Consider the following 25028-nt stretch of genomic DNA (forward strand, 5'->3'; position numbering starts at 1 on the left):
TTTAGCCAGCACAATAGCTTTATTTTGCAAGTTATTATACACAATTCAGTGAAACCTCACAGGAGACTTACCACTTTTTGGCATTTCCTTAAACGAGAATCAAAGTGCAAGGTCTCCAATTAGCCCCCAAGGAAAGAGAAAACACTTTGCTGTTAACAAAAGTCATATTAACATTTAGAGTATCTAATTAGTTATTTAAAGGCCACATCTCCATATGCAATTAGAAATAATTTAATGAAGTTTTAGCTTCTTTTGGCAAGACAAATTGCAAGGTATACTACAGTTAACAGGTAAAAAAAAAAACATGTTTTCCCAAGACACATAAAAATGCAAATGGCACCATCTCTACATTATTCCACACACCTTAAAAATGAATGTCAGCAATCAATTGTTCCCAAGTGTTCAAGTGGAACTTTACATCCTTCGGACATGTTATTGCTCTCTTTAAAAAGATTTCAAACAGAAACAACCATTTTACATATAGTATCTTGAGACACGGGTTTCTCTTCAGTTCAAGTAATTTTTACACATGGTACATTATTTTTTACAACACCGTTGTTACCTGAAGTCTATGGCACATTGATTTTCAGGGTAAAAACAATTCTCCTGTGTTAAGCTGCTACAACATGGCACAAAGTTAGAAGTTAAAGGTGACTGAATATTTTGGTGCTTTTTGCTGGCTTATTTTGGGGCGCACATAAATAAAAGGCACAACTTTTCCCCTCTTCTCATTATTTATGTACTACAAAAGCCTAACTTTCCAGCACTGTTCCATGCCTGCTGGCCCAGTGCAAGAAAGATCCAAGTCAGCATTCAATGCTAGTAGCAGCACTATTTGCTTAACCAATGGCTTTAGTTTAGCATGCTACTTCTGAGGTGGCCACTGATGAGAGGCCAACAGTTTTCCTGGAAAAAGAAAATTACAAAGTGTTAAAAAAGGAAAAAAAATTAAGTTATTTATATTCATGTACATGTGTATTTTCCAAATGCGTTCACAATGTTCAGAAAGTGCACATTTTGAAGTCTTGTTTCAGTACTATAAATGTCCACGACCTACATATTACAGCAGCGCCATGCACAATGCCATCGCTAAGGAACTGTCACTGTTTCCATTACTGACCCTGTTTTGCAAGAATACAATGAATACACTGAAATTTGCTCTTATCTAGAACTTAGTGTTGATAATGTCTTCAGCATGGTGTTTTAAATATTTGAATTTATTTCTCTAGGGCAATCAGAATCTGAAACACAAACAGTTAGTGGTTTCACTTTCTGGCGCTCATTTTTGCGCAACAAGGATTTTCCAGAATGGAGGTGAGCTTACAGCAAAAGAAGAGCCCTCGACAATAACAGCTCCACAAACCATTACCACACTGTTAAAAACTTAAAAAAAAAAATATTTAATGATTTGTGGATCCTTACATAATCAATTTTCATGATTTAACAACCAATAACATTAATGAAATTATCATACATAAAAACAGCTTAGGTCTTAACATCAAAGGTCTGACAAACATATTTAAACAAGAATATTCGGAGTTAAGAGTAGTACTAAATTTAGCTCCTAAATTTAGCTAAATTTAGATATGCTCAATTTGCTATGTCTTTTTTAAAAAGTCCAACTTTCAAAAAAGTCTGAAAAACAGTAGTTTCAAGTAAGTCTGGAGCGCTTAGGTATTGTGGCTAGGTTTACCATAACTATGTATGACATGCTGACTGGACAAAACTGTTAAAACAAAGCAGAAGTTGAAGCCTACCTCTGAAGGTTCTTGCTTTGGTTATCTCTAAAAACTTTTCCAACTGTTACAATAACAGTGCAAGTTCATTATAAAGCCACATGCCTCCGTGTAGATGTTTTCTTGTAGACTGTTTTTTTATTATGCCCACTGCCAGCAATGGACATTCTGCTTGGAAAATCCAACTCCTGCTGTAAAAAGTTTGGCTGAACCAAATGAAAAAAGTAACTCCAATATCAGAATCAAATGGGAACCCATGATTTCATTTCATTTAGGTCTTGTAAAGAAGCCCTCTCCACCTACAGTCTTTTTTAATCAAGGCACAAATAGGGAGTGGACGTTCCAGCAAAAAGTGATTGTCTGAATTTAACAGTCCACAGTAGTCTTCTAGTCCAGCACAATGAAACGTTTTTGCTGTCCAATTCTATGCCACATCTTCCAGATAATCTGCAACATCACTAAACTGGGAAATTGTATGGTCTTGTGTGATGTCTTCAAGCTAGAAAATAAATGAAATCACAAGCTCAGAACATATAGAAAAAATAAGCATAATAAAATCCTTCACATCAGGTCCTTTCAGTGAGACTTCAGCTCATTCGGGAGGTGCATCGATAGATCTTGAAATAAACGATAAGACATCCTTATGCTGGATACTAAACCACTTGCAAATCTATTTTACATGTCTAGAAACAGTGAATTGTGCTAACAAACCACTTTTTTGTTAAATCAGTACAGTACCTAACTTGGCAGGAATGCTAAGTATAAAAATACAGAACATAACAAATAACATGACTGAGATATAACTTCGGAACCTATGACAGTAGCATATTCCTTCACAGGAGATTAAAAATGTAAAGAAGAACAAATTTAAAAGAATCATACTTTATCACTGGCATTCAAGTCTTCTGTTTCCACAGAAATTTCATCTATTTCTTCACCAATACTGATATCACTTTTCTCTGAGCGAAGGCTAGTACTAAGAAGAAAGAGAATTAGAACTTTCTTTTCAAACATCCAAGCATTACATTTACCTTCATAGCAAGTTAGATATGAAGTTATTTAAAAACCCATAATAACTAAAGGCCTTCTGCCTAGAAGGAGCCATGATAAATACTAGCTTATGCATCAGTCCTACAGTTTACAGTATCAATATCTTGATTAAAAGGATGAAGCTCTTAAATATTTATTACTGACTACTCATGATGCTTTTTTTTTTTCCCTTACTGGAATAATTGCCTAGCAGTGTTAATTAAATGTTAAAACATCTCTAAATGCATGGTTTAAGAAAAGAAAAACTTCAGTTAATAAGCAACTTAAAAGTTAGAGAGTATCTTAAAAATAGCACCAGGCTTTTAAGGAACTCATTAAGACCTACACAAAAGCAATGCTTTTTTTTTTTTTTTTTTTCATTAAAAAGATTTCTAACTACACTTATGAACAAATTGAAGTTTAGAGGAGGTCAGGGATACTGGAAGGGTCCAGCAATAGTGACTAGCTGGAATATAAATAAATTTAAGTATGTCAATGGATTTGTTTATAATGTATAAAATAATGTGCTACTGCAATATCATCTCTCTCTTACCTGTTGAAGTCATCAGCATACTCATCGTCATCTCCATTTCCTAAATGATTTTTAAAAGGTATTAATAAAAAGAACTTTATTTTTCAGGAAATGCAAATGAAGAATCAAAAGTTATCTGGTTACTTAAAAAAAAAAGCACTTGAAACTTTTATTTTCTTATGAACCTAGACAACAAAATACATCATCTGATATTAGAAAAGTATGCATGGAATAAATCAAATTTTTGCTGCATGCATAAAATACTGATCTGCATACAAAACTCAGAAGTTTTCACTTCTCTGTATTACTTCTGATCCAGTCTTGCTCCTAACTCCAGTAGGTCTCACAGTGGTTTCCAACAAAATAACAGAAGATGAAGATGCTCATTCAATGTGTATATTTCGTTTTCTCTAGAAGGCTGGCCCAGAACTTTGAATTCAAAATGTCAACGCTTAATCATGTTTTGTTGTTACTTACCTAATTCTAAAGATCCCAGTTTTGCGTTCACCAACCGCAGGTCTTTCAAAACAGAATTTCTGTTTAAATCTGTAGGAAAACCGAAGCAAACCATAACAGAAATTTGGCTTGCGATTTCAGTAAGTTCCCACTTAAACATAACAATCATACATTTATAGTAACCATTGTTTTATAGTAATCTTATATAATTTTACAATATAGCATGGTAGTATTACATTCCATTTTCAGGTCTGAACTCTGCTAACATTTAAAGACAGGAGCAACAACAACAGACAATCTCTCAGCATTCGAGAGCAGGCTTTTGCAAATATCCCTAAATGTCTCTATAGAAATCATGCAAATAACATAGTAAAAAGGACTCAGTTGAAAATGAGCAGCAGAGTTTTATACTCCTGCAAACTGCTTTACATAGAAAACGGAAGTAGGTAAGGATTTCACGCTCCAGAATACAAGATGTGCCAATGCGCCATTATCTGGCAAAAACCAGTCTCCTATCACTCAGAAATGAGCACTAAAAAAAGCGCATTCCAAACAGATGGGGGCCACATCAGGCAACTTGTATCGTCCTTATATCCGAATATACAGACTATTCATTATGTTATGGGACATAGCTCTACTTCTGTCAAAACACAAAAAGATGAGAAAGCTTACCATCGGGCTCCTTTAGGGAAGGTGCACCAGTCAGAGAACTTAACCCACTTTTCAGAGGCGGTGCATCAGAAAGGGATGCTAGACCTCCTGCTTTATTGGAATCAGTTTTCCTAAAACAAACCAAAGAGGTATTCCACAGAGCCGTAAAATGCATATAAGTGACTTTCTTTTCTGTTATTTATTCAGTTGTCATAAAATTAGAACACCCATACGGACAGCAAAAAGAACAAAGGGAAAAGACTATCCATTCTGCAGTCTAAGAACAGTAGTAAGCTAGTACAAAGGTCAAGCAAGACATTCACCAAGAAAGTCATTTTCTCATCTATGCAAAGGCTTCTGCCTGACTTCTTTCACCGACAGAACTTCTGCACCTTCTTTAGTATCACCATTTTTAACAAAGGGTCTTTTATTATACACATGTGTAAACAAAGCCAAAAGAAGAAAGATTCAGCTATATTCAGACTCAAGTCAATATTTAAGTCAGCTTAGTTTACAATTAAAAGATTAGGTCTGAGGAAACTATTAAGTCCCAAGAGCACTAAGCTCATAGAAAGGAAACTTCTCAGTTATAGCAAAATAGATCTCATCACCATCAGTTACAGTTCACACGGCTACTACTCATTCTGCTCATACTTTTGAAGCATCAAATTCAAATTGCAAAAAAAGACAAAAACAGAATTTCAGAAAAAGAATAAATAAATTATTATTAAAAAAGAGACCATGATTGTCACATATGATATTGCCTAACTTGTCCATCATTCTGACTTTATTCCTATTATTATTGAACAATATCATCTGAATCGTTCATTATATCTAGGCCATCAAAATATCGTGTAATTTAACACCTACATTTCGAACAATGCATCGGAGATCTAGAGCAAGTGAGAACTTGGGCCAACTCTTAATCAACCCTTACTAACTGCTTGCTCCCTTCCTAGATACAAAGAATCCCTCTTCTGGGGGCAAAAGAACCTAGGCTTGTTGTGCCAAGAAATGCTGGTGCCTTTCCTACCCACCCACTCTTTCAGATTCAGGTGCACCAGCACAATGCAAACAGATTTATTCCATCTGAAAAATCTATTCATTTTTCTTTTGCTCTAGAGGAGATGCCGAGACACTAAAAGCGACAGGCTTAAAAAGAACATCTCTGTTACAGGTAGTCATTAACCCATTTACTAATATTTACATATTCAACAAGCTTTATTATGGAACATCACTGTCATATGTACATCACAGTAATGTTATGAGGTACAAAAACAGTCGGTGGACTGTGACTTTACTACAGACACAATCTTAAAACTACTTTTCCCATAGGGAGTTTCGCCACTAAGAAAATCCTCACTAGATTTTCAATATTCCAACTTATTATTTAAATTTATTTCACGGCATCACAACCGTATGATGGTTAGATTTTGGTTAACAGCTACTTAACACTCTTGAATAAAGAAGAGTAAATGCATGGATAATTCCAATAATGAAAAGAAGAAGTGAACTCATATAGTAGGGCAATTTGTAACACATAATATTTTCCACAGAAAAGTCACCACTCTGAGAAAAACTATCTGTTCTTTATGGATATCCAACAAAAAAAACAAATAATAAACAATCTTTTTCTAAGAGTCCATTAATTTATTAGAAAGAAACCTCACTCATCGAGCATAACTGCTTTGTGCTGTATCAGAATGATCCCGTTCCAAGGGTAAGGCACCTACGGTAGTACTAATAAAAAAAAAAGTTTATACTGTTCTGCCCTCTATCCATGCAGTCAGAGTTAAAGTAAACATGAGGTGAACTACAGTTCAAATGACTTGCAAATGCTTCTGCAACCTCTTTTGGTAACTTCTATTAAGCTAGAACAATTCTCCAATTACTCAAGCACAGCAAAAGAACACCATGAAATGATGGTCCAGCTTTTCTCAACAGATAGCTAAACAAAGCTCCAAAATAAGCACAACCCTGAGATGAATACACAAAGATAAGTTGTACAGTTTTGTAACAACACTACTGTACAATTCAATCACTGAAAAATACCATTTGAAGCAAGAACCAGTGATCAGATCTGGCCACAGAGAAAACAACAACATGTTGAAAACAGAACTGCACACAAAAAGCATTGCGGTGTGAAGAGGAAACCCTCAGTGGTGAGGAAGTGTTACTTATGCTTACAGTTAACATATTCACCAGGTATTTTGTATTCCTTACAAAGTTATACAAATGCCTAAAACACCATCCTTCTCATTTTTCATTTCTTTTAGTGTTGGTCACAACTGCAGCTCCGCTGCAACAAGAAACACTGGTAGCTGTAACTCACACACATTCATTCCATCAAATAAATAGGTTGGGACATTATATGGCATGAATGATGCGCATTAAAACGATAAAGGATTTTCTCTCTGGTACATTCAGGAGATCAGAGATGTGCATTTCTGAAACAAAATTCTTCAGAACAGATCTAAACACTTGCATTTACAAAATGTGAGTAATCAAATGTCAGCTAGCTCTCGAAGGTCTGCAAACATACTGAGCGCAAAAGAAACCTACGTCTCTCCATACCACTTACCAGCCATAAGTTCTTTCTGGTTTGGGTATAGGATCATCAAAAAAAGAATCTCCCTCTATATCATCTTCATCCACACCGGGATCACTTTTTTCTTTGGTATTTAAGTCTTTGTTTTGCAACTGAGGATCTGGTTTTGTTTCGTTAGGCAGAAAATGAATGCTTCTTTTGCTTGCTTCCCCTGACGAGACACTTGTATCACTTTGAGTAGCTTCAGTAACCTTGAAAGATGAAGAAAACAGACGTCACTGAAAGAAAAGGTAATTTCTCTTCAAGAAAGCCCATATAAACTGTTTTTATTTCTTAAAACACTGTAAGCGGTAGTATACACATATAATATTAACCAAACACTACTTTTTAAAAAGTTCTTCAGATGTTATTAGTACTTCTCCGTACTCATCAGAAATCATACAAGTGAAAAAAGGTTGCTTTTAATCACTTTAGAAAATTTATTGTTACCTTCTTGAAAAAGTTTGTTCTATCCTTTGCACGGTTTTATATCTAGACGAACTCTATTAAAAGAGCAATCCTTTCTGAAACACAATCACCAAGTGAAGAAACCTAGTTCACTACGAGACTACAAATGTGAATTGTGAAATTGAAATGGCTTGGAACTTAATAAGTCACAGAGGTTCATATACTGGCTCTCAGTTTTCAGTGAAAGATCTGTTGTTTACTTGAGAGCTTCTCTAAAGCAAGCTGAAAAATGCACCAAACAGCAATCTCTGCAAAGTAATGCTGGGTTCCAAGTGGCAAGCATAACATGACTACAGATAATTAGTATTTGGAGGGGAAAAAGTATGAAGAACAAAAATGATACAAACAAGATATCTAAGAATAGGTAATTTTCAGTCTTTGATCCATGCTCGTGGCTCAGTCCTATAAATACTCATGCTTTTAAGGACTGCTCTATATATAGTACAATCAGGTAATACATATCAGCCCCTATTCCTTTGGCCCTTGGCCAAAACCTTGTGGCCAGTGATCAACATTTAAATTTATGTAGATATCAACTTGGTACAACGAAATGGGTTTTGGTTTTCATTTTTAATCATTAGCATCTAGCTGCATAGCAAGAGTACTACAATTTATTTTCCTCCACATCCATTAAAATGAAAGCAACGAGAAGACCTATTCCCTTTACAAACTCTACACACCAACAGTAGCAACAATTTCAAAGCAAAACCAACAGTATTGTTTACTCCAGATAAGCAACATATAGGCCGCACTGACCAGAGGTGGTTTTGTGGGGTGTTTTTGTTTTGATTTCGTTTAAAAATCAGCCATTATCTTTCATTTAAAAGGCTAAAGGAAGATTTCTCAAACCACAGGCCATGAAACCTCAAAAAAGTCATTTTATCTCAGTCACAGAACCACATTCAACTGCTGGTAGTAACTCAGTTCTTCCAGGGAAAGAAAAATAACTGTAAGTGGCAGTTTCAACAATTTTCTAATTCCTGGTCCTCAAGGCACAGAACTGCTGAAAATTAAGATCTCAGCAATATCCTGACCAGAGTAAAAGGGACATTACAGCCACTTTTCTCTTCTGGGTCCTGAGGGAATGAGCTGCTGCTATCTGATGTGAGACACTGGAAACTTAACAGCTGGCGTTTGCTTGAGTTCATCTACCCAAAAGCTTTGTTTAAGTGAAATAACCACTTTCAAATTGCAGTGGTAGCCTAGACACGGCTAACAGTTCAATGTGTAATGTGTCTACCTTGGGTTGCAAGTCTAATGTTGTTAATAAGGTAAGTCGGTGTGGATTCACACTTGCACTTAGATAAATGTCACTCTTGCTGCTGCCAAAAGCTCTGGTCTTGATCTCTTCTTGTACGATCCCTATTGATATCTATTGGTTGCTGAATCACAGTCAGAGCCAATTCAGTTCAGATTTCCTGAGAACTTCCATTCATAACTTAAAACTCATTATTTTTAAATCATCCTAATTTTCTAATGGAAAAAAAAAAAAACCAGACTTTATACTTTCTGCTTGTCTCCTTCTACATACCCCTAACTAATGTGTGTCAGACTGGCTAGCTGCAACTACTACCAAATAGGTACAAGTCTCTGTCAAGGACAAACAAATGAATAAATCAGCCTTGAGATATAAGCATGCACATATACACATACAAATTAAGTAATTTAAACTTGAAAGTGAAAGGTGGTATATGCAAGGCAGTATGGAATACTTATGACTTGTAACCTCATCTTCAATAGTACTTTTTGGCTAATCTCATATCAACCAAAGACAGAAGTAGGAGTTCAGCAATAGTGTTGTTTCATACCTAACATTGATATTTAAATCAACATTTGGATTTTTTTCCCCTAAGCTTGTGCCAAGCAAAAATTATCTTCTCCTAAAGCAAAAATGAGATGGTTAGAATTACACTGAAAGGTCAGTTACAGAAATACCAGCTGTTTAAGATGCTATCAACAAACAGCAATTAAAGTGACTTAGTCTTGAAATGAAACTTGCTTTTCTAACTGTATAGTTCTCAGGCTTTGCATGGCACGCAACTGAAGAACTGGAATAAAACTGAAGCAGATCCAAACTGTTTCTTTTTCTTTTTTTACCTTAATCACTCCCCTCTTACAAATGGGTCAACTAATAACAACACCCATGCAGTGCTATACTTCTCAGCATCCACTGGTGAGTTAGAAAGCTTCTAAGTTGCTTCCAGTTATCTTGAGAAAAAAAAAAAGCTTCAAACTTGTAACATGCTCAAATTACATCAATAATTTGAACAAACTTGAGTACTTGAATCATTTTTCTGTTGATGGACAATTAGTTTAAGTGATTGTGCCCCTATCAGTGCCATACACTTTTCCATAACTTCACAACCTATTGACCTGTTCCAGTCAAATGCAAAGAAAGATAAATGTCTGCAAGATGTTAGCTCATACAGATTCCTGTGTTAACAGGAAAAGATAGAAGAGAAAGCAATCAGCCCCAAGGGAAAGACAGTTGTACACTTATCAATTCCAAAAAGCAATCAGCCAACTGACAAAAAGCAGACAAGCAGCCTCAAAGCATCTCACAGACATTCTGTGTATGTGCTGTTATGTACCCAGTCAGTCAGGTACAGGACTTGCCACAGAATAGCCAAATGTTCTCAGAACATGAAAAGGGCAGTGACGTGCTAATGAACAGAGCCCGCCCTGTAAGAAGCCTGGCCACCTCTTTTTGCTGCTCAGAAACAGTGTTAGTATATAGTGGAGGGCCACAAAAACAATCCAAGGGTTGGAACACATCCTCTAGGCTGAGAGAGCTGGGGCTGTTCAGCCTGGAAAAGAGAAGGCTTTGGGGAGACCTGATAGCAGCCTGTCAGTATCTAAAGGCGGGGTGGGGGGGAGGGGCTCTAAGAAAGAAGTGTACAGACTCTTTAGCAAGGTCTGTTGTGATACGAGAAGGGGAAACGGTTTCAAACTAAAAGAGGGGATATTTAGATTGGATATAAGGAAGCAGGTATTTTATAATAAGTGTGGTGAGGCACTGGAAAAGTTTGCCTAGAGAATGGTGGAAGCCTCGTTCCTGGAGACACTCAAGGTCAGGCTGGATGGGGCTCTGAGCAACCTGACCCAGCTGTAGATGCCCTGTTTATTGCAGGGGAGTTGGCCTAGATCACCTTTAAGGGTCTCTTCCAACTCAAAAGGTTCCATACTCTTTCTTCCCGTTAAGGAAGGCAATAAAACACAGGCTAGCATATTTTCCTCTCAGGCATTTTACCTGCTCAGACTTTAATCCAAACACTTCTTCCATTTACAAAATCCTTAATATCTTAGTATCCGAGCATAGAAATAAAATAGTTATAATACAAAGAAATGAAAGAAAACTGCTGATTATTTAAGTAAATGCCATTGTACCATAGGAGTCCACTCTTTCGCTTCTCCAGTATACTTTGTCATGACATACAAACCGTCTCACCTTACTCGGTATGGGGTGTGTACTTGATCTTCCATCAGACGATTTTGACACGGAGCATAGGCCATCACTTAGAACTGGAGCAACCTAAAATGTTCCACATAAATACTTATTAGAAATACACTGCATCATGTCATAATAACATCCAACAGAAACACAGTAAAAGTCCTGCTTACACAGTATGCAAGCTGTGACACTACGCTGCTGTGTTAGGAAGATTATGACAATCACTTTGAATTGGTTGATGGACCAACTGCATCTTGGGTGCAGAGGATTTTCTTTCAAACCACAATCACAACAGACTAATAAATTGCTTCTGGTTGGATTTCATTAATTTAATTACTATTATATATTCCAGTAAAATAGCATTCTCACTGCCTTCAGATATTTCAATACTTTCATATATTTAGCTTTTTAAAATATTTGTTTTAAGAACAGATAGAAAGCTTTAAAAAAGCCAATTCATAGAATCATCACAGAATCATAGAATGGCCTGGGTTGAATAGGACCTCAAAGATTATTGAGTTTCAACCCCCCTGCTGAGTGCAGGGTCGCCAACCACTAGACCAGGCTGCCCAGAGCCACATCCAGCCTGGCCTTGAATGCCTCCAGGGACAGGGCATCCACAAGCTCCCTGGGTAAAACCTGTTCCAGTGCATCACCACCCTCTGAGTGAAAAACTTCCTCCTAACATCTAACCTAAATCTCCCCTGTCTCAGTTTAAAACCATTCCCCCTTGTCCTATCGCTATCCACCCTCATGAACAATCGTTCCCCCTCCTGCTTATACGCTCCCTTCAAGTACTGGAAGGCCACAATGAGGTCTCCCTGGAGCCTTCTCTTCTCCAAGCTAAAATTCTAATTTTAATTCAAAATTCCAATTTTAATTCAAATTTGAATTCTAATTTAACTAAGACCTGAAAAATCTAGAAGTACAAAGACACAAAAGTTAATCATTAAAGATGTTAAGTAATCACACTAGAAATTAGAAAAAATGACACACAGTGTTGTGTGTCATTTTTCTGGGTTCACCCTACGCGAGTACATTGTGGCAGGATAGAAGTTAAAGGGTAGCATGAAAAGTAACTTAATCGTTATCTTTCAGCATTGTTTTCTGATACATTACGTTGAAAGCTTTTCCTATTATACCAACTTGAAAGGCTTGAAACAATTTAATACTGCATTAGTCAAGTGTTTTTCAGTTCATTTCTCATCACTGAAATAAAAATTAATAAAAGATTGTGAAGAAATAAATTACATTAACTGTACTTACTTCTCCATTGCCTGATATCTTTTTCTGCTGACATTTTCTAACAACCTCCAACAACAGGGGACCACCCACAGTAACTTCCCCTTCTGTAATTCCCAAATCTCGAGCTAAGTTTTCTCGATCATCCAGGCCATTTAGCTGTGAAGGAAAAAAAAAAAAATCAGAAAAGAAATCACAACACAGAAATAACTGTCAGGAAACAGTAAGTATTTTGTAATAAATCCTAAAGCTTGTTAGCCTCATTTTGAGACAGCAATAATCTGGCTAACCAGTGATTATTGAAGAGTTCCTGCTGCACGTGGAATAAAGTCATAACAGCTATGACATCATTTACTTCTGATCTGTACATGAATTTAATCACTGATCACCCAAAGTTGTTTTAAATACAAGAACACTAGTCAAGCACACCAAAACACGGAGGATAAAAAGATAATGCAATACACTGCTCAGAGAGGGACTAGTACAGGAAGATAGAGTAAAATCTTTCAGCATAATTCACAGCAGTCTCGGCCAACTTTTTAACTTCGGCCAAGTTTCATACATGCACTGGAACAAGCAAAGAGGCTTTTACTGCAAAAACATAGTGTTTCAAAGAGCATGAGATGCCTTTGCACTGCAAATAAAACACTCCTCCCAACAACAATTAGCAACTTAGGGGAACACATGACTGTTTCTGTTCAGTAGTATAAATCTGAATCTTGGTATATATGTCTCCTAATGCAATAAATGTAGACAAGTCTCTCAGACTAGACATCTACTTGATTTTAACTTTCACATATGAATATTAAGTTAACAATGCCACGGTAAGATTATAGAAACATTCACTTATGTATACTCTCCCATGGTTTTGCAAGAATTATTAACTGGTTAATTTAAATTAATACATCAAACATTGACTTTAGAAAGGGAATAATCATTCACACAGGCACACTTCCCTGGAAATCTGTCTTTATGGCAGCATATACCTTTTACATGCTACATATTTAAAAAAAAAATAGAATAAACACAAGCAATTAGCTTAAACAAATCTAGTATAGCTTCTGCATTCATTGTCATGCACTCCAAAGGATCAGCACAACACAATCAAAAACAGTATATCTTACTGTGCTTGATTCAGGCTGAAAAACAGCCAACGTAAAATCAAGATTGAAAAATCGTAGAAATTCTGCAACAAGACCTGCCACCAAACGACCTAGAACATAAACATAAAATTTTTTAAGAAGTAAAAATAAGTAGAAATACTCCAGACAAACAATTCTTGCTTTGAAATTATAATACATATGTGGCTTCAAGATGAACTACACTGAATCAACACTTCTGCAAAGATCTTTTAGACATTCAAACTACCACCCCACAGTTGACTAGCTACAAGTTCACATCATATCCAATTCATAATTTGTCTACCAATTCCCTGATTTCTAACTCAGCCATTCTATCTAAATTATTTAAAGTCAGCAATAGTGCAGGGGAAAAAAAAAGGAATTGCTTCCAAAACTCAAGTTTAAAGATTGGGGTTTCTGGTTGTTTTGGCTTTGCTTTCATCTGTTCTAATATTTTAAAAACATGACTTTGGCATTTTTCTTATGTGTGTTCACTACTGTACCTCTACAATCTGTTTTCACTGATAACTGCCTAGAATGGCTTTACTGAGTTAGCATAATCAAAAATAATCATGAAATATTAAATTAAATGTACTAGCCACAGCAGTTAAAAATAAAACTTCAGGAACATTAACTTTAAAAATTCTAGATTGTATTCTATTCCAAAGCCAGTAGTAATAACTACTTTTATTTGATAGGAAAGAAAGCATGCTTTATGTCATGAAAGATTCAATGCTTTATTTGCTAGTTTTTGTTGTTGTTGTTTTAATTTTGAGAGACGTGGTAATCAGAACTTACCATCTTTTGTACTCAAAAAATTTTTCAAGCTTTCGTTTACCAGAGGAGCTTTGTTCTGTCAAAAAGCAAAAACCAGATGTTAGTTATCAACATCCTTGTGCTATTCAGAAGTTAAAAAAAGTAAAAATCACAGCAAATTGGTGTTTTGGTGTATGCTCTTCCGTATAGTGCATGTTACATATAGTTCAATTCTCCAAACTCTACTTTTGTATTGATTCTATTACCTGTGAGTAAAAGCTGTAAAGCCTTTTTCTCAGTATTTCTATTATGAAAGCTGAAGAGCTAGAAGAACTACATTGACATTATAAATAGCATACTGATTTTTATTTATTTGATAATTCAAAAGGTAAGGTAATCAATTAACTTCCCAAGTTGCTCCTTTAATATAATGTCAAGTTTAAAGAAATTTTGTCACACTTAAAAAATATTTCTCCGCAAATCATCTAGACAAAGGATGCTGATCAGCGGTTCACAAATCAGTGCTATTTATTATTATTAAAGGACCTTTCAAGATCTTATGAAAATGTTCTTTTCCATTGACAGATTCGTCTTCAACTGTGATTTTTAAGCAGAGAGAAATCAATTTGCTGTGTTTAGATAAGGCAAAATTGTTCAAGAATTTTTCAAGTGAAATTCTAAATGCCATTCTTAATATATGAAAACACCCTGGATAGGAACCTAACTAAATTTAAGGAAGGGTCTGTCAGAGGTAGCACTTAAAACCAGCGATAGTTAACATACACAAGAAAGCCCCTCACCAGTATTTAAAACAACCAAACAAAACCAACTTTCCTAATATTTAGGAATTCAGAATAGATATAAGTATTAATATACTGTCAGTGTCTCTGGAGTGTAAAATTAAGATGTCATAATAATTTTAAACCTTTTGAAAAGGACTGAGCTGAGATGAACCGTAGCAATTCTCTCTCTTCAGCCCTACTGCGCTTCAGATAGTCTGGGAGGGGTTTTGGGGGGGTACTCCACACTATGCTGAAACTTGCCATGAGAAATGGCACTATATCACTCTTCTGTTATTTCTTCTTCAGCAATCTTATGTTACATTTCTGGCATATGGAGTCTCATATCATAGAACAACTACTCATACTTCCCATCGTTACTAATGTCACAATTAACATCTACAGCAGTTGCGCGTTTTTCCAAAAGAGCACAACCAACTAACCAGCAGAGGAAAGGGGCAGCTTTCCATTCTTCACTTACCAAATGGAGAGCCTGGGCATACAGCACCCACATCCTCTCCTCTCTAGGTCTAGGGAATGAACAGACATGGGAAACAAGGCAATGCTGGCAGTAAAAGGGGCCACAAAACGCATTTGCATACCATGGCAGTGTTATTTAATGATGTTAGCATCACATACCCTTAATATTGTATTGTCACAATACCAGTACATAGTTCACTTCCTAACTCAGAACTCTTCTCTAAATATAAGCAAATTATTCTGCAGGAAGCATGCAACACCCTTATGAGAGCATGTGCATACTTGGTAAGTTGTTCCACTACAGCTGTTTTGCGATACACTTCTCAAAACAGACTACTACAATAACTTACATTTCCAAGACTTTTTCTGATTGGATAAAAACTTCAGCAGCCAATTGGACATTTTTTAAAGTAGTATTTGGCAGAAAAGCTGCACTGATAAATAGTTGCTTTTAAGGCTACAGTTTTACAGTAAAAGTTACCTGACATTTCCAATTTCTAAATATTGGGAAAAAGACACTCAAGGTTTTTTTATGCTATGACGCAGTGATACATAATTTTCCCTTGTGACACTTCACAAAAAATAAAGCATTAAAGTTATTATTTTTAGTTATACACGAGGAACTGCCAGGAAGTCAAAACTGAAATGCTTAAAATTCTCTTACCTCTACTTTCTCTTGTTCTTCTAATGCCAAAAAAACAGCTGCTCGCAACTCTGCCTGCCAAATAAAAAAAAAAAGAAACTGCATTTCTACAGGCATTGTTTTACCTATGCAAATAGAATGCTAAGAGCCAGAAAGTATCTTAACATCTATTTGTTTCTCCTCAAGCAACTTGGCATCAATCGTAAACTACATCAACGCAATTAAGACATTCGGGATTACAAGCAGTGTGACTTGAGGGTGAGAAAGCTTTCAGAGAAGCCATGAGGCAGGAGGAGAGGGATGTGATACAAGATTTCTCAAATTCTTCATCCTCAAGAAGATTCTAAAATACTTTATTTCCTATTAGTTTCCCTTGAGAGTCAGAAATCCAGCTTTTTGGGGAAGCTTTGAAACACCTACCCTTAATTTACAATTCTTTCAGGAAACACAGACAAACAGCTTACAATTATACTTTCTTCAAAGTTTGCCTTCAGTTATACAAATTCCTATGATTTCTTGTCAGATCACACAAAGCAACAGAATTTCTCAAGGAAAAGAAAGCATGACTCCAGTCATCTGAGCATGCTAAACGACTACATGCAGTACATTTGACAAAGTAGTTTTCCACTGTAATTAACTCTTAATCAGACATTTTGAAGTGGCCAGTAGATAAACTGTGCCAAGTAACTATGCGACCGTAAAAGACACAGCTATTCCACATGCCATTTTGCTCGAGAGCAAAGAAGAAAAAGCTTTTCAAAGATCAATTTGTATAACAAAAATTAAGAACTATTTGAAGAGTGGCTGGATTTCCTCATGTATATTAGCAAAGCAAAAAAAAAAAATCAGGTTAAAAGTAACCCTCTTTGGATACCTTTGTAAAAGAAAAAAAGTCATGCAAAACAAATTTAAAGAGAGTTCTCATCAGAAAAAGATTAGAACGTCTACCAGTTGTATGCAATGCTCACTGCAACAGCTATCCAGTTTTTTCAGGTGCTGGCATATAGCATTCAATCAGCAAATCTTCTTATAAGCCATCAATTTAAATATTATTCTTACAAAATCAATTTACATTTAACTTCCTGGTGAACAGCTAACGAGTTTAGTTTTGTCTAGTTTTGTTTAATTTCATGCCACTAAGAAAAAAATGCAAATGATTATAAGGCTGACTTTCTCTTCCTTTGTGCGGCCACAAAAGCCAAGTACACTTCCAGAAGCAGACACGGAGAATAACAACCCAGCTCCCCAAACGTTTATCAGAAATGTTGGAAATACAAGGTGCCCACTGCTACATGTGGATAGGGATAAATAATCTGTTCTTCAAGCAACAGGGTCATAAGATGGTAGCACAAAAGTTGTCTGAATGTAGCTGCCATTACATCAGACCTTCCCAAGTCTGGACTGCTAGAAATTTTAGAACAATGAAACAATTGCCATTTCTTATCGCATAACTGCAACTGTTTGCCTGCTCCAGTTCTCTACAACCAATCCAGTAACTTTTAAAACCCAGACTGATGTGCTCTTCTTCCTCTTCTCATCCGTGCCAAGACTGTGCCATTCTTTCCCAGAAATTATTAGCATGTTAGCTTTACTACATTTCCTTTGTTGCCCAAGAAGCATTTTACTCACGTTTATTCAGCAGTAAAGCAGAACAAAGCTTAGTACTGAACCTCCTCACCTTTATCCTTTGTAAGCCTTAGATTAAACAGGGTTATGCTGTAAGCTGTACCAGGATTATGATCTGTAAGTCAGATCTTGACAAGTACAAAGTACAAAGAAGCCATAGGCTTCTTTGCCATCCTGTGCACACAAACTTTTAGTAGACATCACTACAAAGTTTTAGCAGGCAAGAGCTCATATCAATGACAAAGCAATTAAATGTCACTGAACTTAGTTGAAGTGAGTACGGCTGATATCATATATGACAACTTCTGCCTGTAAGTAGTTGGGAAATACAGGGGTCAGTGTTCCAAAATGAAAGTTAGTCTCCCCTTTTCCTACCAGGCACTACAACTCAACAGACATTGCAGTGTCTGAGGCATGGACTCAGATATGAACGATCCAGATCATTTATTACAGGTTCTAACATCCCTTATATACATTCACAAGTTTTCTCATTTAACTTTCCCACCTGCCTTTACACATCAACAAAACATTCCACAAACACTCCTTAACCGTGCACCCAGGTGCTTATCCAGTCAGAGCCATGACATGTTCCTTTTGATTTTCTCTTCTTCTGGAGATGTCCTTGGTTCTCAGCCTTGCCTTCTCATGCTGTTTATCTTGCTCCGCAGCTTCTGCTCTGAATAGTCTTTCTTGTATCCCCACAAGACATCACCTCTTATTGATTGCTGTTGCAATGTAAAAGTAGTAGCCCAGGAATACATCCTTCCTGTGCCGGACTGTACTCCCCTTCAGAGCCTAGCTAAGTTTACCCCGTTCCAAACAGTGAATCTTTCACATGTATCTGAAGAATCGTACAGGAATACATCTCCCAAGGTCTGCAGTTCCCAGTCAGAAGACAGTTCTTACTAACTCAAGAGCTCCCCAAATACACAAACACATTTTTCGGAGGCTTGTCTAAAATGGTCATCTTATTTGGGAGCACTTTCTGAACAATAAATAGTAAGATAGCAAACAGCGACCTCAACAATTAATCTGAACGAGTGCACTCGTAAAAGCCACCCACAGCAGCTTACACACCAAATACTGGATGAAAAGGTTGCAATAGATTGTCCAGTGCTGAGGGATGCCACAGGTTTCCCTTGCAGCCCAGACTGCCAACATCTACCTGTAGCTTTTAAATATCTCCCACTTGTGGATTCCAACATGTAGGTACGTAGCGTGCCTCTAGAGTATTACTTTGCCATATGAAATAGAACACATTTGTCCAGCACTTAAGCAAGAGAGCTTATTATGCTAGGACTAGTAGGGAAGCACTTGGGAATTTCCTATTCACTTCTATGCTTCGAAAGCATGTAAGCATGGAGTGCCCAAGGTGACTTGCTTATAAGAGGCACTAAGCTCAAACTGTGAATATGGCCTACTCCTTGCACACTGCTCTCTCCCTTGCACACAGTCCACTTGCACACATTCTGATGTCCCAACACCCTTTGAAAGTATCCCTGCAATTTTTTTTCCCCCATCAAATTTCATACATGCTTTCTACTCCTGTGGTCAATTCTTGGATGAGTAACCAATGGCTTCACGACACTGATGTCAAACTGGGGAATACTGATCAAAAAGGTAATAACTTGATAAAATGCATTATCTGTACATGTAAATATAAGCACAGTACAGCCAAGGGCAGCTGAATGGCACTATTTGTGAGAGCTTTCCTAGCCACTCTGCTTTTGACCAACAACGTGGTAAGGCCTTGCCAAGGGATAGGCAAGTTCAGCAACTATCAAGGGAGACACCTACTTCAGAGATTTACACAGAGCCAGATGAAGGTACATAACTCTCCTTCTGCAAAAAAAAGCAACCAAAATAGTTATTAATGCAGTCATAAGAATATGATGCATTTACTGTATCTTTAGGGCTAGGGCTGTGAATTGATTAAGCATGAGATTTGGTATGGTAAAAGAACACACTGGAATTGAGATAAGCATTTATGAGTCTTTCAGAAAAACATAGTGATGTATCAGTGCCACCTCCTCCACTGCTGTGAAATAACTCTACGAATGTTCAAGCATACTGTACCTTTTGCATATGCAAAGTTTAGCAGCGCAGGGGCACCTTGCTACCTAACTTTCAACATTGTCACTTCCTAACTCATCTGATTCTGTAGAGCAAACATAGCATCAAGCTGTCTAACCACTAGTGATTACCCCAGGTTTAAAAGCTATACGCACCAGGCTAAAAGCCTGCACCAGTTTGTATCCAAAGCTGGTGCCAAACTGGAGACTGCAGCTTCATTACCTCTGTCCCGTCACTCTCCATCTGCAAATTCACCAACCCTAAGCAGAACCAGTAATTTTCATGCTCGTTCTTCAGCCATTTAAGTGGAAAACTCTTCACCATAGCACCCCTCACTGGATAAGTCATTAAGCTTGCTGGCAATATAATTAAAAAGATGAAGAATTATGGAAAAGGAAAGATGGAGAACCCATACCATAGAGGAAGAACTAAATACTTAAAATCCATAACTTTAAGTGCCTGAAGCTAAATTTGTCATGTGCTGACTTGTATGCCACAAACAGTTCTGCATTTATATTCCTGAAGGTAGGATCCACCCACAACATTAGCAGGACGATAGCGACACTTAAAAATTGAATTTCATTTTACCTTAAGTCATTATAAATGGTCATCTTTCATTTAACTTAAAAATAAGAAAGAGATGTTAGGTAAGAAAAATCAATGTTTCCTCTTGATTTGAAAAAATGAGTTGATTGTCTAATACGAATTGCTTGAAAAGGACAAAATAGAGGGTGATTACCCTGTAGTGCGCAGCAAATGGATCATGACAGTTAACAATCCAAAAATATCTTATAGCATTACGCACTAAAATAAATGGAAGAAAGATGGGAAAACAAATATGACAATTTAATTGACCTACACTTGAGCAGTTAACGCATCATTTAAAAAAAGAACAACAGTATTTTTACTTTATCTCACAACACATTATCAGCCAGCACCACAGCCATGCAGGATTTGAATCAAATTAGCAAGAACAACATCAGCTGGCCAAAGCATTACTAGTCATATGAGATTCATGACACTTTTATTCCTCAAATTTAAAGGAACAGCAAGTTCCAAGGATGCCATAAAATTTCAGGCAGCATAAACTCATTTTTTTTTCCAGAAGGAAAGAGATTAAAAGATACAAGTCAAACAAGTTTCCACAATATGACTTCATTCAATACTCAGATGCCCAAAACCTATGACAGACAAGTCTTGAACAGATTTTTGAGTTGTCATACAATTAACTGATTTTCTCTTCCAGCCAAATCATGTACATCTTTATTAGTATAACCTAAAGTTAATTGAAAATAAGAAATTTTTCAATTGTAATCCACTAAGAATTTATATTGTATGAGAAAATGAAGGTTAAGTTTCTTGCTAAAAATTACTAAATCCCTTCTTGCTCCCAAAGGTATTAGCTGTCAGCTTGATACATTTTATCCACCGAAATAATTCAGTTAGTACTCCAGTCCTTCCAGCATTGTCTTTACCTGTAGCATATTCCTCACACTAACTCAGCTATATTTTGGTAATGTAATTTTTCTTTAATGTATCTACTTCAGTAAACCTCAAATATAGCAATCTATTGTAAGCCTTCTAACCTCATCCATTCTGAAAAACAGCCAGTATTCATTTTCAAACATAAAATAAACAATTGTTTGACAACATGTAGATGTTTTCTCAGTTCTACAACATAATAAAAAATACTGACAGATACACAGTAGATAAAGAAACAGTACAGAGCACAACTATGCTTAATTCAGTTTAACAAAAAGACAATGGTTTTGTTTTTTACATTTTTATTGTTATTATTTAATGCACGGTATAACCTAAACTAAAAGCTAACCACTTGAGGACATTCATTCACCATGAATTCTTCTGGAAGGCTGTTTGTCATGTACAACAACTTCTATTAACATTAACATTATCAATCAACTCACAGCTAACAACCCAGTACATCAATTAAGGTTTACAACCAAGAAAAACAAAATAATCATCTTCTAGACTGAACCGCCCTAATCATAAGCATGCCAATTATTAAACAGTAACTCCTGGTATCAAAAACTTCACATTTCGGTAAGTTGTTTGCTCATTTAAGGATAACATACACCACGTTAGATACTGTGCACTTTTAGCATTATACAACAATGAAGACTATAATAAAAATATTGACATAAAACTCAAAATTGTTAACAGCTGCTCAAAAGCTTGCATACTGCACGGGGCAGGAATTAGGTCATAGAAAGCAGGTGAGCTTTAGTGTCCTAATGCGCTTGTGCTTTTTTTTCTTCTTTAAGTTATTATAATTTTACTGTCACTGTACTTCTATTGATTGACACTACATAAGTAGTAATAAGTAATAAATAATAAGTAATCAAGATACTACTACAGGTGGACCAGAAGGCCTACACTGACACCTAGCTAGAAGGAAGTCACCCTACTCAAAACACGGTTGCACGAGCTTGAACCCTTCATCTCCTTACGGAATTTAAATAAGGTCTATGCATTTAAAATGCAAGAGCAATACATTTGTAGTAATGCTGTTTTGTTGAAAAGTACCATAGGTAGCCAAATACTCACCGGGCTTTTAAGTACACACACAAAGATGCTCTCACTTCCATCAACTATTTTAGCTGTTCAAATATTCATGGAATACTAGTAATGATCACCCACTTGCTGAAACGCTCAAAGCAGAATTCTGGGGATAAACACCACTGTTCTTGATTTGAAATCCAAGCTTCTTTTCTCCTCGAGCTTACAAGGAGATTCAACAGTTCTCATGCTTTGATATCTGCACGGCTCTTTGCTGTATGCAATGGTTACTGCTGGAAGCTTTGAACGAGAATCCACAGAACCCACTTTCACACCCTTGCTAACACAAGTCCATGCGAAAGGCTTGGAAACCGATTACACTCCATTACAACACTCAACGTATTTTAACACGGCATTAGTAATACAACGTAGGCAGCAGGAAGCATCCCCAGACCCTTCCCGGGTTCAGCCAACCTCCAAAACACAGCTCCACCACCCTACGCACGTACGTTTAAACAGAGAGCCTCGAGGACTCCTGTTTGAAACGTGGGCCGGCCGGGCCCATAGCGAGCGCGCACCGGCTCCACCGCGAGAGGCGGGCGCTGGACGCGGCTCCTCGGCCAGACCCAGCCCGAGCGGGCGGGGAGCAGCGCCGGGAAGGCGGGCGCCGCCGCCAGGCCGTGACAGCCGGCGCGGGCCTGTGCCGGGCGGAGGGGACGCAGCCCGCCGAGCGCCCCCACGCCCCGCGCGGTAGCGGCGGCCACCGGCACCAGCAGCGCTCCCCACGCCGCGCCGCGAGAGGGCTGCGCGCCGAGGAGAGGCCTCCCGCTCGCACCTTGATTTTATTGAGCACCCCGCTGCTCTCCAGCGTTTGCACCAGCAGGTCTCGCAGCTCCGTGTCCTCCTCCGCCGCCGCCGCCATCTTGTTTCTCCCTGACAACCGCCCAAACCGCGCTAGCGGCGGGACGGGCTCGGCAGATTCGCCGCCGCCGCGGGAGGCGCCGGCCCAGCGGCCTGCCCGAGGGCACGGGGCGCGGCGGGACGGCGGCCGCTCCCGGCAGCGGGGCCGGGGAGACGCAACGGATCCCTAGCCTCCCGGCTCCTCTGCGACCGCAGCGCGTTGGAAACTGCGGCAACAAACACTCAGCGTGGCCGCCGCCGGGAACAGGGGGCGGGAAGTTCAAAGCGGCGGCGGCCCTTCGGCTCCGCGGGGAGGGCCGCGTCCGTACGCAGCTCTTCAGCCCCCAGCCGGAGCCCTGAGGGCGGGCTGTGAGGGAGCGCGAGCCGCCCCTCCCGCTGCAGCTGTCGCCCGGCCGTGCCCTCAGTCCCCCCACGCCCGGAGCGGACAGCTTCTCTGCACACGCGTTCTCCGGAGCTGATCCCGCTTCGGCAGCGGGGAAAACGCAGCTGCCGAGGGGAGGGCTTCGCCGCCTGCGAGGAGTTCGGCGCCGAAGCGCTGAAAGCTGTCAGGAGCGCTCATTGAATAATAATTTGATAATCTAATAATCGGTGCGTTAGGGGCGGAGGGCGACTGGGGAGGCTCCAGCACCACGTTAACATCATTAATGTGCACCATTAACAACATTAATATATAGCCCCGCGAGTTGATTTCGGAATTATCTTTTTATTCCAGGCCGAATCGATTAATAATTCTCTTTAAAAAAATCTCAAAAATCTAATTAAGAACTTCAGAAGCTGCGGCTACCCGGGCAACGTAAGAATGCCCCGCGGATTGAAGTAAGGCGCCGCGGGAAGCCGATCCAATTCCGGAGGACGTGCAGCAGGTGGCACTAATTCTGCAGCGATCCCGTAAGAAATACTCAGCCCCGGCAGGGAGGACAGGTGCGCTGCTGCTCTCCTGCTCTTGCTCAAAACTGCTGGGGGCTCCTATAGCCGCTGGAAGTCCTGCCGTTTGGAAGCACTGACCGTCTTTCACTTATGCGCAAAGCTGTATTGAAGTAAATCCACAGCACTGCATTTTTTTTTTAAGCAGATAGTAGTAGTTTAGTTCCAGCTTCTCAAGTTCCAGCTTCTGCAAGACAAAACTGCAGAAATATAGTGCCTACTATTACACCTACCCTTTTGTTCCTCCGTTAGAACTCCAAACCTGATAGAAAAATTTATGAGGTGCTCAGGATCATTCTGTTTGTAAAAAATATTTAAAAAAAGGGGGAAAACTCAAAATATTCATCTGATTATACCACGTGCTGCGTGATAGCACAAAATAAATCTAACTGAAGAAACACGAGGTGTTATCTGAAAGTAATGCCTCCTATGTCATTACGTTGGCCCATGACACCAGAGGCGGATGAGTAGAGGCTGAACCTTCCCAACAATATTCCATTACATTTTGTTGCCGTGCAGCAGATGGCAGCAGAGGGGCAGTCTGACGCACCTATGAAGCAAAGGTGTGGAACTGAATTCCTCCATGCAGAAAAAAATGGCATCCATTGACATTCATTGGTGCTTGCTGAAAGTTTATGGAGACCAAACAGTGGATATAAGCACAGTGAGGCCACTGTGGTGCATTTCAGCAGTGGTGACAGCGACATGAAAGACAAGCCACATTCCAGAGGGGCGTGCACAGCTGTCACACCACAAAATGAAGAGCATCTTGATCAGCTCATCCACACAAATTGGCTAACAGTGGTGAGTATATTGAAAAAAAAAAAAAAACAGTGTCCTGTAGTTGAGAATTTTCTTTATATAATAGTGTTATTGTGCTCTTTGTATCTGTTGTAGTTTCCATGGAAAAAAAAAAAGGAGGCATTACTTTTGGAGTGGCCTGTTGTCAACGGTTTACGGGCGTTAGGCCTGATTCCGTGACAAAGGGGACGGGGGACCCAAGGGCCCACGTCCCGGGAAAAGGGGAAAGGGGAAA

At 38.4% G+C, this 25028-nt stretch overlaps 1 protein-coding gene across 1 annotated transcript; it reads right to left on the bottom strand.

The window, feature by feature from the left end:
* FGFR1OP (FGFR1 oncogene partner) lies at positions 1-24535 on the bottom strand. Its single transcript, XM_021391904.1, has 12 exons — positions 22983-24535; positions 15953-16006; positions 14072-14126; positions 13277-13365; positions 12177-12311; positions 10908-10991; positions 6986-7203; positions 4426-4535; positions 3775-3843; positions 3319-3358; positions 2619-2712; positions 1-2235 (listed from the first exon to the last, which is right to left on the bottom strand). Exons 1-12 carry the CDS (start codon positions 23067-23069, stop codon positions 2161-2163), a joined length of 1110 nt encoding a protein of 369 aa, XP_021247579.1. The 5' UTR covers positions 23070-24535; the 3' UTR covers positions 1-2160.

The sequence above is a fragment of the Numida meleagris genome, chromosome 3, assembly GCF_002078875.1.
Source record: "Numida meleagris isolate 19003 breed g44 Domestic line chromosome 3, NumMel1.0, whole genome shotgun sequence".
Taxonomy (NCBI): domain Eukaryota; kingdom Metazoa; phylum Chordata; class Aves; order Galliformes; family Numididae; genus Numida; species Numida meleagris.

What these genes read in the sequence shown, in the direction of transcription:
- FGFR1OP (XM_021391904.1), bottom strand. Translation starts at nt 23,069, where the DNA reads ATGGCGGCGGCGGCGGAGGAGGACACGGAGCTGCGAGACCTGCTGGTG. An exon ending in TTCAGCCTGAATCAAGCACA is followed by an intron (nt 12,312 to 13,276) that starts GTAAGATATACT and finishes TTTCCTTCACAG; the next exon opens with CTAAATGGCCTGGATGATCG. An exon ending in ACTGGGATCTTTAGAATTAG is followed by an intron (nt 3,359 to 3,774) that starts GTAAGTAACAAC and finishes AAAATCATTTAG; the next exon opens with GAAATGGAGATGACGATGAG.